Source organism: Malania oleifera, chromosome 4, assembly GCF_029873635.1.
Source record: "Malania oleifera isolate guangnan ecotype guangnan chromosome 4, ASM2987363v1, whole genome shotgun sequence".
NCBI lineage: Eukaryota > Viridiplantae > Streptophyta > Magnoliopsida > Santalales > Ximeniaceae > Malania > Malania oleifera.
In genome coordinates, this window is record NC_080420.1 from 111,093,493 (window position 1) to 111,108,756 (window position 15,264).

General features: G+C 37.6%; 1 protein-coding gene across 1 annotated transcript in view; it reads right to left on the minus strand.

The window, feature by feature from the left end:
* Positions 1-15,264, minus strand: part of LOC131152927 (piezo-type mechanosensitive ion channel homolog) — a 129,358-nt gene that overhangs the window by 71,039 nt on the left and 43,055 nt on the right. Inside the window, exons 11-14 of the mRNA XM_058104890.1 lie at positions 6,474-6,602; positions 6,044-6,217; positions 5,656-5,889; positions 2,199-3,749 (exon numbers count right to left, since the gene is read on the minus strand). Coding sequence (XP_057960873.1) covers positions 2,199-3,749; positions 5,656-5,889; positions 6,044-6,217; positions 6,474-6,602 — 2,088 coding nt within the window. The remainder of the gene's footprint in view (positions 1-2,198; positions 3,750-5,655; positions 5,890-6,043; positions 6,218-6,473; positions 6,603-15,264) is intronic.

Genomic DNA, 15,264 nt, shown 5'->3' on the forward strand with positions numbered 1-15,264 from the left:
AGTTCGACGAATCATTCGCTATGTCCATGGCACAGCTTTGCGGGGACTTTTCTATCCTACTGGTACTTCACTTAATCTTGTAGCTGTTAGATTACCACTTTACCTAAAAGCTTTGTGGGCCAACAATGTATATCAAGCTTTAACACTCCCCCGCACATGCAGCCCGACAGCACGTGGAGAGATAAACACACAATAAATTTTTAAATACCATAGAATAAATGCGGGCTACGAGACTAGAACCCAGGACCTCCTGGTAACCAGCTCTGATACCATGTTAGATTACCACATTACCAAAAAGCTTAAGCTTTTAGGTTGTGGGCCAACAAAGTATATCAACCTTTAACAGTAGCATATAGTGATGCTGATTTTGCCGGGTGTAGTGACACTCGACGTTCTACTATGGGTCGGTGTATGTATCTTGGTCCAGCTTTTATTTCTTGGAAAAGCAAGAAACAAGACCGTGTTTCTAAGTCCTCCACTGAGTCCGCCATGTCCCAAGCTTGCGCTGAGATACATTGGCTCCAAGGGCTATTGGCTGAACTTGGCTTCTCTCCAGGTGGTCCAACTTCTCTTCATGCAGATAATACTAGTTCCATTCACATTTCAGCCAATCCCATCTTCCATGAACGCACTAAACATATCAAGGTTGATTGCCACTTCATCCGTGAGACATTTGAAACCTAGACTATCTCTCTTCCTCATGTTTCTAGCAATCTTCAAGTGGCAGATATTTTCACCAAGGCTCTCACACAGCAACGGCATAATTTTCTTACAAACAAATTGATGCTTATGGATAAGCCACATCAATTTTAGGGGGGATTTCAATAGAAGGCCATAAATTATGCCTTGTTAATAGCTATTCATCTAGGTTGTATATACTTTCATAAATTGGAGAGGAGATTTAGCTTACCATGTATAGCTTCCTAAAATCACTTTATGTAAATTAGCTCGCTTACCATATATAGCTTCCTAAGATCACTCTATGTAATTAGCATGTACAGATTTAAGTTTCCTTGTATAACTAGTAGTCTTGCCTACATAATGAAAGACCTTCTCAAAAGGGAGGACAATTCAAACCATTCTGTTATCCATAACTTCTTAAAATTGTCTTTTGAGATTTTCTGCTAAGCCTATTTAGGGAGCATACACACTAATGACATTTACTATATCCAGGCCTAGAGCTATCTTGATTTTAATGATCCTATCCCGTTATCTTTTAACATCTACTACTACTACATTATCTGTTAGGTCTTTGTACACAATGACTCCCACCCATTTTTTATGTTTCTCTTTTCTAGATTACGAAAGTTTAAATCCTGATTTTTCAATTTCTCTAGTTTTCCCCCCTATCCATTTTGTCTCTTGAAAGCAAATTAAGTTAATTTTCGTTCTAAACATTGTTTCCATTATTTCCATGTTTTTGCTCATAAGTATCCCTGTATTCCAAGTTGCTAATCTAATCCTAGTTTCTTGAACTAACTTCTCAGCCCTCTTCCTTCTATATTGACCAAGTCTATTCCCTTAACCCGAGTTGATTTGGTAAGGATTCATGATACAAGGATCTGACAAGTTTTACGCTAGCTGTCAGCTACCTAACGCAACCCCGTTCCTTTTTATAGGCTTGGGACCAGCTGTTTGTATAAAGATAATTTGTGTTACATAGGCAAAGTACAACTGTACAAGTTTGGGTTTTGCTCTTTTTTGGATGCAAACTTATTTCACATAGACAATAAAACAAAAACTAAAAACCCACACAACCTACCCTAAGCAATTCTAAACAAGAAACAAAAACTAATCTACACTAAAAGTCTACTAAAAACCTATTCTGCATTTAGTTCACAAATTTATAAACCTACAACCAGTAGAAACCACACACAAACATCACAATGCACTTAAAATTTAAATATCAGTTTATTCACAAGATGAAAAAAAACTATTAAAAGATCATGGTAGAGCCTTTATATCAGCCAAAACTAGAATCAAAGCAAATTTAAATATCAATTTATTCACAAGATGGCACTACCAATACATGTGTGTGTGTGTGTGTGTGTGTGTGTGCATGTAACAATGACAAAACATTCACTCTAGACATGCGCTATTTGAGAAAGGGATAAAAAAAGTTGATGACTAAGTACAATGAGGATAAAGTAAACTTGGCCTATTAACTAGTGGATTAGGAATTGTTTGGAAAGAAATACCTAGCCAGCATTTTTTACAATAGCTGAAATAGCTATTAGAACTTCGCCAACAATCATGACAAGGCACCTTTCCCTCTGCAGGGATCAGATGCTTCCAAGATATCAGATTCAACCAAATGGCCAAGTACTCGATGGTGAGAACAGAAGCAAATGAGAAAACAAATAAAGGCCATAGTTTTCTTATGACATGTCGATGTAAAAGAACACAAGCAGCTAGTGATGCAATATAGAGCAAAGATATGGCATTCAACACTGCAAAGCTGGCGAGAAGTAGTGCAATCATGTTAATCTCAAGGCCAAAGAGATTGAACATATTTTCTATCCAAAATTTCATGTATATTTTTAAAGCAGTCTTCTGCATCTCAAACCTCTCTTTTCTCAAGATAAGAATCCGCTTTTTATTCCACTTATGACTCTCCTTGGGACTCCCCCAGATGTATCTGTATATATATTTTCTGGTGATACTGCCTTCTGAATCTCCTGTGTCAGATGACACAATGCCTTGACCTTGGGGCTTTCCAAAATTAAAAAAGGGCCATAAGTTGCTAGTCACTTCTTTTTGTTTTTCTAACAGTGGACTACCATCCATAGATGGCTGACCCTCATTGGCATGAACAGAATCTTCAATCATGGTTTCTTCTGCTGAGTCAAACAAAGCACAAGGTTCATCCCATTTTCCTCTGTTTCTAAACTCACCTGGCAGCTTTCCCAACCAAAAAAAGACATTGTACCGAAGTATACAGGCAAAAATAACCAAAACCTTTCCTCTCAGGCCTGATTCTAGACCCAGAAAACCAGGCTCAAACACCCGCAGGCCCAAAAAACAGGACAAATAATAGTTTTTCTGATCAGGGAACATCTCAGCCTGCTGACCCAACAACTGGAAAAGATAATCAACCATCAAAAGAAATCCTGAATAAACCAGAAACATTTTTGGTGGCACCCGAGAAGTTTTTGGTAAAGTTGAACAAATGACCAGGCCGAGAAGATACAAAAAACCAAATGCACTGATTGGAGACAAAGATGCATACAATAAAGCAAAAAATAATATTTTCTCGCTGTGCAGAATCAAAAGGCGTTTACCAAAAGCAAAATCTCCAAGTTCAGATGCAGCTTGATCACTTGAACAGAAATATTTACTCTGTCTCCTCTCATAACTATACAGTTGCATCACAATTAAAACAGCCAGCGATTCCCAAACATTTTTCAACATTGAAGCCTCTGGGTTAAATCCAAAAGCTGAGCAAAGATCTATAAGCCTAGAAAACCTTGTCTTGAAGCTGAAGAAGACAGTCAAGCAGTAAATGAATATAAAAACTCCAACTGCATACATTTTCAGAGGGAACCAAAGGCGCCGCCTAGTCTTCTCCACAAGTTGTCTTCCAATCATCCACAGTAGAAGGAAGAAAACGTAACCAAATGATGTATAATTAGGTGTGACTGAGTACACGGTGAGAAGAATAGTAAGAAAAGCTATGTAGGTTCCACATGATCGGTATGCAGACAGAAACTTCTGTCCAATTGCAGTCAGATATGATGCTATCTTTCTCTCTGAAAGATCAAATAAATTTGTAAGCAAATATATTTACAATCAAGTCCAATTGGTCCATCCTCTTGTTTGAGAAATATAATTAGATCCATTACGGAAATTGACACAGTTTGCATCACATGCAACTCAAATGAGAAAAGCTGGCAAAGCATAACTAAAATAATTTTTTCTAAACTAGAGGTAGTGGGATACAATGATCAAATGATCAATAAAATTAATGTCAATGCTAGCGTTGATAATAATACTAATAATGTTGATTGTGAAGATAGTAACCAAATGAAAGATAACATTATCCGCCCTTTTGTATCAAGGATTTTGTTTGGAGAAAGGAAAGGAAAATAAGAAGGAAATGCATTTTTCATTCTATTTTCTCTCTACAGTATTAAAATGAATTAAAAATTATGCAAAATCAAATGTTATTCATGGGTGAAATCAAAATTTTATCCATTGATTTGTTATATATTTTTCTCCTCCTTATTTTCTTCGATAACCAAACATGAAAAACTGGATTCCTTATATTTTCCAAGCTCCAAACAGGGCCCATAGGAATATGATGCCTTATCAGTAATGAACATTGTTCCAGCTCTCCATTTCAAACAGAGGGAAGACAATGAAAGTTATGTCTCAAACCCTCTATAAATACGCCAAGGCTAAACACTTTGTTGACAGATACTGTGACAGCCCACTCCCACCGTGTAGGTATTGTTCGCTTTGGCAGCAAATTCCTCACAGTTTTATCCTTCCTCTAGAGGCGCCTATACAAGAGGGGGATCCAATCCTCATACAAGTTGAGGCTCTGTCACCTCCCTGAGCGATATGGGACTCCTCCCCACCTCAAGAACCTCAGTTCTGGGCTGTCTCCTGCGGTCCTGCCCCCACAAGGCACAAGATAGTCGCTACCATCCATCCTACCTGGACATGCTGTCCCTGGCATGTGCTGTCACCACATTTCCGGTTGGGATCCAGTTCTGATACCTTATGTGACAGCCCACCCCCACTGTTTGGGTATTGACCACATTTGGGGCAAACCCCTCACGGGTTTGTCCTTCCTCAAATGGCACCTAAACAGAAGAGGGATCCAATCCCCATAAAAGCTGAGGCCCTTCACCTCTCCAAGCAATGTTAGACTCCTCACCACCCCAACTCCTAAGTACCTCAGTTCTGGGCTGTCTCCTGCCCCCCACAAGGCACAGGTTAGTGGGTACATCTATCCATAATAACCCACAAGGCACAAGATAGTTGGTCCATATAAGGAGAGAGGGTACCCACTATCTTGTGTCTTGTGGGAGCAGGAGACAGCCCAGAACTGAGGTTCTTGGGGTGGGGAAGAGTCCTACATCGCTTGGGGAGGTGAAATGGCCTCGGTTTCTATGTGAATTGGATCCCGAGAAAGGACAAAACTGTGAGGGGTTCGCACCCAAAGCGGACAATACCTACACATTGAGAGTTGGCTGTCACGTATAGTATCATAGCCGGACCCCAACTGAAAACGTGGTGATGACACATGCCAGGGATGTCATGTCCTAGTAGGGTGAGAAGTACCCACTATTCTGTGCCTTGCAGGGGCAGGAGACAACCCAGAACTGAGGTTCTTGGGGTGGGGAGGAGTCCCACATCACTCAGGGAGGTGAAGGGGCCTCGGCTAATATAGGGATTGTATTCCTCTCGTGTAGGTGCCTTTTGAGGAAGGACAAAACCATGAGGGGTTCGCCCCCAAAGCAGACAATAACTACACAGTGGGAGTGGAATGTCACAGATACACCAATATAATTACCTATTATATACACAGAAACTTAGTATCCATATGTTTTCTCATAACGTAGGCAATATGACCCCTTTTTAAAACCTTAGAATGTTAAAAAGATTGAAAGCATCCCAGGATGCAATCAACCTTGGATGCAGTCATACCATGGGAAGAGTTAGTGGAATGGCCCTCTCTGGACTTTGAAGTATAAACTGATAATAGAACTGATTTGGTCAAACCAGCTTTCAAGATGCTAAACCCGACTGGAGGGCAGGGAGTGTGCTGAACCACTGCTGAAAATGAGAATAGAATTTCAAATCCGTGATTATGAATTGCACAAAAGCACGCAAGTATGGCTACCTTACAAAAATCCCCAGAATTAGCTTCATCAAGAAGGCCTAAAACAATACACACAATATAAAAATGGATTAATTGTAAGTATAAAGTATATCTGCAAATTCTGTAGATTACAAAGGATTAAAAACAATTAAACAATTGTGTTCACTTATTCAAAGAGATAACTTGGATAGGATGTGTACATAAAAAAATTACCTAACTCTGATAGGATTTCCACAGGTAACAAGCCCTCTTTATCCAAATTCTTGGATATTAAATTAAGCTGAAGAATGTACAACAAAGCAAAATGTGCTTCACACAGAAGAATTAGGGATTGCCGTAGCCTTCTACTGATTGTGTGGCTCAATAGATACATCATGAAGAATATCACTAACATGATAAAACAAGAAATTAATAAGGAGAAGTAAGAATAAAAATATAGATTCATTACATCATAATAACTACTGTAATATTTAGTGTTACCAATTTAAAGAATCCTTTAAAAAAAAAAAAAAAGTCACGTGTATCAGAGGTTTCCCACAACAATTTCATGTATATGAACAAATTTCCATGAAACAATAACAAGCAATAACATAAGTGAATTCCTACGAGAAAAAATATTGAGAAGTGGTTTTCTTTGACATACTGTATGCAGCATGGATGAAACCTGGTTTCAATGCAATAGGAAATATCAGCGCCAACACTATAGCACGAGAGCTTTTCCGCAATCCCCATGCAATTGTAGCTACAATCAAAACTTTTGTCTCTTCTTTATCTGAAATTTAGGAGAAAATTAAATTTTATGGAGCCATAATTACACCAAACTGCTATGTAAGCAGAAGCTAACCTCATAACAACATAAACATTAGAATTATTAGTACACAAGAACAAAAAGTAATTTCAGAAACATAATTTCATTTTTAAAATGGGAATCTACATAAATGCTAAATAATTTGAATGCCACTTGAAATTATAGCACAGAAACACAAATGTTAATAAAATTAGATCAGTTAAACCCTTGTTAGTATACCAGGACATGCTTAGGGTAAACCAAATTTTCTAAACATAATTTTTGAAAAGTCGAACATCCATAATGCTACCATATCAGGGACTATTATTCAAGGGATTCATTGGATATGGAAACTGTTATTAGTTATTGGTTTTTTAGTTTTACTACCTACTTTAGTAACTAAGAGTTAGTGAGATATACTTGGCTATATTATAAATAGAGAAGGAGATGTATTGCTGTGATTAGTTCTTCCAATTTACACAACACTTTAACATGGTATTACAGCATTAATCCAAGACTAAACCCTAAGTGCCGTATCCACCGCCAAATCAAGCCCCAAATCTCATAACCCTGTGCAGACAGTGTCGTTGTAGGAGGGTTGTTCACGCCACCAAAGCCCTGGAACAGCTCCAGCAGTTGCCAGAAAACACACAGTTGCTGGACCAGGATAGCACTTGCCAGTTCAAAAAAGAAAGAATCCCTTAAGATTTTGCAAAACCAAACTCATAGTTACTCATGGACCTTTCCAATCTGTAACCCTCAGAAATTTAATTGTTGGAGGATTATTGATGCACCCTCACATTCCAGTCAAAGGCTGACTGCTCCAAAGCCACGCTGGACCATTGGGCTTTGTCAAGCTCTGTTTTTGCCTCGATCTGTTCCCACATTGCTTTAATTCCTCTATATTCCATAATATCAAGTCGTGTATCATGTTTGATGTTCAAGGATCCAACCTTTTCTGGTTGTTCACTTGTGGCACTTTGTTAATGTTTGGTATCATCAGATTTGTACGTCACGGTAGCAGAGTTCCTCAGGTCTGTTGTAGTGTTATGCTAGTTTGTTTGTGAATCATTTGAGGTAGTTTCAGTTGCTCACCTTGCGTGCGGTTGCTCTGGTCATTGATCCTGTTCCTTGCTTGTCCTGTTTGTGAGTGCTATGTTTCCTTCATCACTAACAGCCGAGACTTAAATTGCAGGCTCGGGCTCGGGCTCGGCTGGAGAGGGCTCACAATCATCAAAACCTTATTTTCCTTGTCCTGCAAGTAAGGCTTCAGAAACGACTGTGCCAATCAACACTATGAACATGAACAGAGTGATTCCTTAAAGCTGAATATGTAGAGCAATACATCCCAGCTGCATGCGCTACTGTTCTCTTGATGTAATATTTGTCTTCTGCTTTGCATAGGAGATTCAGAGCCGTACAAGATAAAAATAGCAAGCATAACGAAAGAATTCCCAAGACAGTCAGTCTGTTCTTGTAGAGAACATGGATTTACAACTATCATCGTTTCCTCCAGAACGACCTCTATTAGCGTACGCCTGGCATGACTCCACTATCACCAAAACAGTAGTTAGTGGAACTGATCAAATCAGAACTATGTCCACCTATCCTAGAGACTGACACAGGAGAATTACTCGATGCATGGAGTACTATGGCATAAACATTAATCAAGGATGGAACACCATAATCTCCACCTAAAGGAATTTGATTTGGTAGGTTGAAGAGTGGTGTTCAGGCCATTCAGAAAATTTTTGACATAGAACTCTTCCCATTGTTTTTTAAATGTATCAAAGTTTTTTTAGCAAGTGTATAGTGTTACTTCAATTCATTAAACATAAGCATCCTCTCAAATGTGCTCTAATATCCTCAAAACTAGTATATCTCAAAGCAGCCTGCACTAAAAGCCCAAGAGATGCCAAAATACTGCAACCTGTTCCAAAGCAAAAGTAAAGACAATTTTTTTCTGGAGAAGATACACAGATTCCTCACAGAACAACAAAGAATATACACCATGAACCAATAGCATTCTTATTCCTCTGAACCCTACAAAAGAAATACCCCAATACTCATGGGACATCCAAATCTCACCAAATAGCCAAAAAAAATCTATTCTGAAATCTGCATGCTCCAAGTAAACAAAAAGTGCAGAAATAAATGAGATAGAGTCTCCAAACTGTTACAACACAAAAAATACACATTAGGGGGACAATGCCTTTGAAAGCCTCCTACTTTGCAGCAGATTGTTGGTGCTAACTAACATTAGTAAGGGTCACCAAGCAAACGACATTTTAATCTTAGAAGGGACTTTGGCCTCCCAAATACAATGATAAGGGAAAAGAAACAATATATCTGATGAGGTGATGGAAGAAGTACAAGAGTAACCCAACTAATCCAAACCCCCGTCCTAACATCCCTGCTATTATAGATATGTCAACCCTCCAACACAATAAGTTAAAAAAAATAAAATAAAAGCTTCTCCAGCTTCTTATCATTTAAATCCCTTCTAAAATGAAAATCCCAAGAGAATCATCATCTAGATTTAGTAAAGAATAAATAGCAGCATTATGTATCAAGAAAGACAATAAAGTCAAGCAAAAGTAATCAGTATTGCTGAATCCTCCATCCAAACATCCTGCCAAAAGAAAATACAAGCACCATCACCCAATTTAAACTTTGTCAATGGAATAAATAGAGTACACTTGGAAAATAAGCCTCCAAGGACTCTCAGACGAACATCTAAAATCCATACTAGCATCCAACTGTTCACCTGCAAACCGAATATACTTAAAAGCCCATGCCACAGGGAGTTCACCTCTAGCAGAAACCACCATAACCATTTTCCCAGCCAAGAAATTATATGTCAGCAAATTAACAAAAGAGCAGACCTTTTGCAACTGTAAAAAACCAAATATACAACCTGAATCATTCTTGAACACATCACAGCAGGCTACAAAAACTGAAAACTCCAAGCAGCCACCAAAACATGAATAAAGTTCAGTAGGGCAGCGTAGAAACACCGCAGAAAACCATTCAGATCACCAAAATAATATCATAGATGGACTTAAGACCCAAAAAAGGCCGTGGCAATCATTTTTTTTTCTGGAACTATCCTGTATGGAGTGTATGGACGTAAAGACATGCCACACCAACTGTGTGGTAACAGAAGATAATACCACTCTCGACAGAACAATTGTAGGATAATTCTTTGGAGAGACTCCCTTGGACTGAAAGAAGTGGTGGAGAGGGTACATTACGACTTCCTTATCTAATATCAACCAAGTTGGCAACCCTAACTACAAGAATTCCTTGTATAAGTCAAAGGGAGTATATGGAGATTGATCCTTGCAAATTTGTAGTCGCAAAATCTGATCACTCATGCAGAAGCAAGTATCAACCAACAAGAGCAGAATGATGTGCTCCTCTTAGTTGCTGTTAGATCATCACTTAAGAGCTCAAGCTGCTAAGCCATGGGCCAACACTGTATATGAAGCCTTTATAATTACAAGTATTTATGAGGGTCATTGTAATCTAAGCAGGCACATACATGGTTTAGTCAATGTTTGTCATTTCTAAATCAAAAGTTATAATTTCAAAGTTTGTCTGCAAGATCTAGTCGAATTGCACAGCCCTGTATCAAGTTCAATGATTAAGCATTAAAGTTGCATAATTAGGTGTTTAAATGCATTAATTAGGTATTGCAAATTTAATTAAATGCCTAGTTATGTACATTATTTTAACATTGAGCTCAATGGGTAATATTAAGATAACTATCCTATCCTTGCCCGTAAATTTACGAATACTTGTGTTTAATTATTGTAGGGTACTCTCGAGAATAAAAGGTCAAGGCCCAAGCATTTTGAAGCCACGAAATTGAAATGCATAAGGAGGCCACACATGAAGAGCCTTAAATTCATACATGGGCTATGAAAATTAGAGAGAGTCGTGCATTGGAGAAGGCCCAAGCGGCTATTCTTGTGTGGATTAAGGTTTTAAAGGTTGCAAGGGGCGTGCATATGTGTGTGGGCTGCATAAGAGCAGCCATGCATGAGAGAAACAAGAACATGGAACATGCAAAGAAGACCCATGCGCATACAAGGAGGAACCCACATGGCTAGGGCAACTGGGGTGAAGAAAAAAATAGGGTTTTAAGCTAGGGCAGCCATATGTTTGAGGAGGTATAGGAGGCTGTGAGTTGAGACCAGCCATGCTGGGAGTTTGGGAGCAGCTGTGTGCAGCCATGCAACCGTCCATTCGGCCTTAGACTCGCCTTCTCTTCTCTTCTCTCTCCTCTCCTCTCTTTTCATCTAGCTTTTTGTTCTTTTGTTTCTTCACTTTGAGGTTTATTTGAGGCGCAATTGAAGGAGGTTGGAACAGCTGCAGGGTGAAGGGTTTGAAGCAGCCGAAACTAGAGAGGAAGTCCCTCCATTCGGCCCTAGACTTCTCTCTCTTCTCTCCTCTCCTTTCGTTCTTCTATCTTTTGTTCTTTTGTTGCTTTACTTTAATGTTTATTTCAATACCTTGTTTTGATTTATTGTTGGATTGAGCTTGTTTAGTTTAAGTTGTTGTCGGATTGAGTTACTTTATTGTTGAATGGTTTATTAGATTAATGAAGCTCTTTTCTTTAGTTTATTGTTTGAATGTTTAAATGTTGGGTTATTTTGTTCGTTTAATTTCGTTATCGTTTACTTTATTGTTTGAATGAATCATTGAATGAGTTATTTTTGTTGCATTGGTTTTGCATCATTGTTAAGTTTGATTTGTGTTTATGGGATGTTTTATAACACAAGGAGATTAAGACTTAGTTAAATAACAAGGTGCACACAAGGTGTTTGAAAGAATGTCCTTTGGAGCATGAACATTATACTTGGTCATTTATTGTTGGAAATAGGTCGATTAGATGATGTTGTTAAATGTGGTTTAGCTCCTTGAAGCAAAGATAATCATTATTCATTCAACACGTGTCCTCAATTTCTTCTAATTTAGGGACGAGAGTAATGTTGGTGACAAGGGCGTCGGCACATGAATTCTAAACTTGTTACATAACTATGTTCCGCGTTTAACTTGGGTTTATAAACATGCTGCATTTTAATTTCCTTTAGTCCATTAAATACATGTTTTATCAATCTCATACAAAAGCAAAAAAAGAACCATCTTCGGACTATGTCCGAAAACCCCGTTCCATTGTAAATAACATGTTAATTAGTTGTAGGGTTTAATTTCCTTCCTTTTAGGATAATAGTTAAATTTGTGTTGACCTCACAAGGATTAGAATCTTGTTTCGATGATAACAAAGCAAAGGAACTTAACATATTTGGTTAAGTGATGATTCAGGACTCAAGTGTTCAAGAACGGGTGCTTGACAAAGTCTTTTGAAAGCTCAAACTCAAAGATACAAGATCTTATGAAGGTAAAGACTATTGAAGCTTAAAGTCAAGTCAAACATGAAGGAAAAGCAAATACGTGAAGACACTGAGAGGAAAGCAAATACATGAAGACTTAGCGCTTAGAAAGTTATAGTCTTTTAAGAAGTCTCATGTAAGTTCTACAAACGATTTCAATATGGATGCATGAAGCTCTTAAGTTAATTACTTGGACCTAGATACCTTTTAAAATACTTGGAAAATATTTTTGTAAGGTCAAAATTTATTTCAAAAGTGTTAAAATTATTTTTGGAATAAAAAGCACCAAAACAAAATTCTCCAAATTCCCTTCTTTTTTCTATATCTGCATTGATGTGCAATTTTCTCTATCAATGGTTTTCTATTTTAAAAAGTGTTCAACATGAAAGTTGTGGGATTTTTTCTTAGCTTTCTATTGATACCAAGAATGTCCAATTTGGAGTTGTATAAAAAAAGTTATGACCAAAATACTGAAAGATGGTCAAAGCTGACAGCTCAGGCAGCTGACTGTGTATGTTCAGCCAACTGATTAGTAGACAGAATAGGCCCAGTCGACTGACCCCGATAGTCTGGTCAGTCGTAGTCCAGTCAACTGACCTTCGTAACGGTCAAATTTAAACAGCGAAGAAAAGTTTCCAAACTTGATTACTTGGACTCCAAACTTTGTGAAAACTTGGGAAATACTCCAAGCAACTTTAGCAACACGAAAAATTACTTTTTGACTCTATAAATACATGATTAACCCAAGAATTAAAACACCAACAAGCAGAAATCAAGCTATATACTCTCTACTTCTCAAAGCTATTGTGCTAATACTCTAGCTGATCAACTTGCTGTGATTTTGCTGAGAAAAGCTCACGATTCTTTGCACGTTTTACTGAGTCATTAAATCCAAGAAAGAATCCCGGTGATAAATTACTTGAGCTTCATATTTCTATATTGTTATTTGATTGAAGTATATTAATTTTAACTTGAACTAATCAGCTCTTTTGAGAGGGTCATTGTACAAAAAATTTTCTCTTATTGTTTTTTAATATTCAGGGTTGATTGAATCGTTGGCTAACCGAGCGTGGGGTATCGCTTGGAGAAGAGGGCTCCATCCTACTTGAAGAAGTGTGTAAACGGTTTGCTCTACCCGGTTAAGGGAGTGGTATAGTGAAATCCTTGGGTGGCTTGCCTAAGGCGAGGATGCAGGTAGGTATAGCCAAACCTCATAAAATCTCGGTGTCTTTCTCTTCCCTAAATCTTTTAATTTTCTGCTTTTATAAATTGCGTGGATGCTTACTTAATTGCTGGAAATTAAATAGTCATTGGGAATTGCGGAAACCTTGATTAAAGGAAATACGTTGATTGTGGAAACTTGATTAAAGGAAGTACGTTGACAAATATCAAATCCCATTAACATACTTAAATTCAAGCAACATATTTGATATCAAAAAGCTGAATTTGGAAGCCTGCTGAATTTCTAAGTTTGATTCCTATTTAAATCAGCATACTATATTGTGTTGAATTGACATATTCAAAAGTAAAACTAAAATCTGATATTGGTTTCTAAACCATCTTAAATTGATTCTCAAAATTGATTAGCTGTGTCTTTACATCAAAGGTTTGAACTTGAAATTGGAATATCATTGGATACTGATTTAAGGAGTTGATTGGATTGAGTTTCAAAAGCAGAGATTATTGAAATACACAGCAGATATAAAAATTGTGTAATTATCTTATCTATTCAGATTGATTAATTGGAATTAATCAAGATTATCATTGTTCAATTGTTTCTGAAAATCTGGTTATTTACTGAGTTGGTGAGTTTAATCTTGTAAAGTAAATTACTTTATTAAAGCAAGTTTGCTGAGATCTTGAGTGACTTTCAAATATATTGACTTGATAACATCATATTGAGTGTTAGTCATTGCAAATCAACTGTACTTCTGAAGTTGCTAATAAATTTAATCGTATTGTTAATTGGAGAGTGTGATTGTAATTAACTTAATCTGAAAAGGGTTACACTAGACTAAAGTTATCAAAGAAATTTTAACAACACAATTCACCCCCCCTCTTGGGAGTACACCTTACTTCTCAATTTGGAATTCAACCATACCATTTCCTGTGGAGATGACTTAGGGACGAAACAATAGAATGTATTGCATGCATCACAGTCCTAGTAGTAGTTTTTCAAGTGTTGAATTGGATTCTAGCCTTGATCTTGGTTCTGAGACTGATGTAAAAAATCCTTTTACTATCGATAACATGGCTGAAAAAGTTCCTAGGACACTTAAGGATTATTTGCAGTCTGCACGAACCACACAACCATCTTACATCATATTTCCTAAGAATGCACAGAATTTTAATATTAAGCATGGAATGATATCTTTGATAGCTTAGTTTTATGGGATGGAGTCTGAAAATCCACATCCGGACTTACTGATTTTAAACTTGTTTGTACTACATTCATGAGTAGGGCTGTTACTAATAAGATGATTAGATTGTGTATGTTCCCTTTTTCATTGAAAGACAAGGCTAAGGCATAGTTTAATTCTCTTAGGCCAAATTCTATTGCTAGCTAGTCTGACATGCAAAAAGAATTTCTGCATAACTTTTTTCCCTTACAGAGAACTCAATCTTTGCAGGAACGAATTAGTCAATTCAAGCAGAGAACTGATAAGACCTTTCATGCAAGTTGGGAAAGATTTAAAGAGTTGGTTAACATGTGTCCTCATCATGGGTTTGAGTCATGGCGATTGGTGAACTATTTCTACACTACCTTGACCCCTAAATCGAAGAAATTTGTCCATACAATGTGTACAGGGGATTTCTTCAACAAGGAGCCTGATGAAGCACTGGGTTTTCTTGACTATTTAGCTGCAAATGCTCAGTAGTGGACTACCAGGATTGACAGAAAACCAATTGCAACTCAACCATTGAGAGCAATACCTGGTGGAGGGCGATATGAACTGAAGGATGATGTTAATGTTCAGGCACGTCTAATTGCAATCACTAGAAGATTAGATGCTATGGAGATGGAAAAAGTGAAGGCAGTGAACAAAGCTCAGGAATGTCCTATTTTTCCAATGTATCAGGAGAATAGTACAAAGCAACCTTAGAATGTAAGCTGGGTGGGTCGACCTCAGAATCCATCAATCTCAAACACTTACACTCTAGTATGGCGGAATCACCCTAATTTTTCATAGAAAAATGATCCAAGACAATCAAGTCATCCAGTTGCACCTACTCCGGGAACTTTTAAG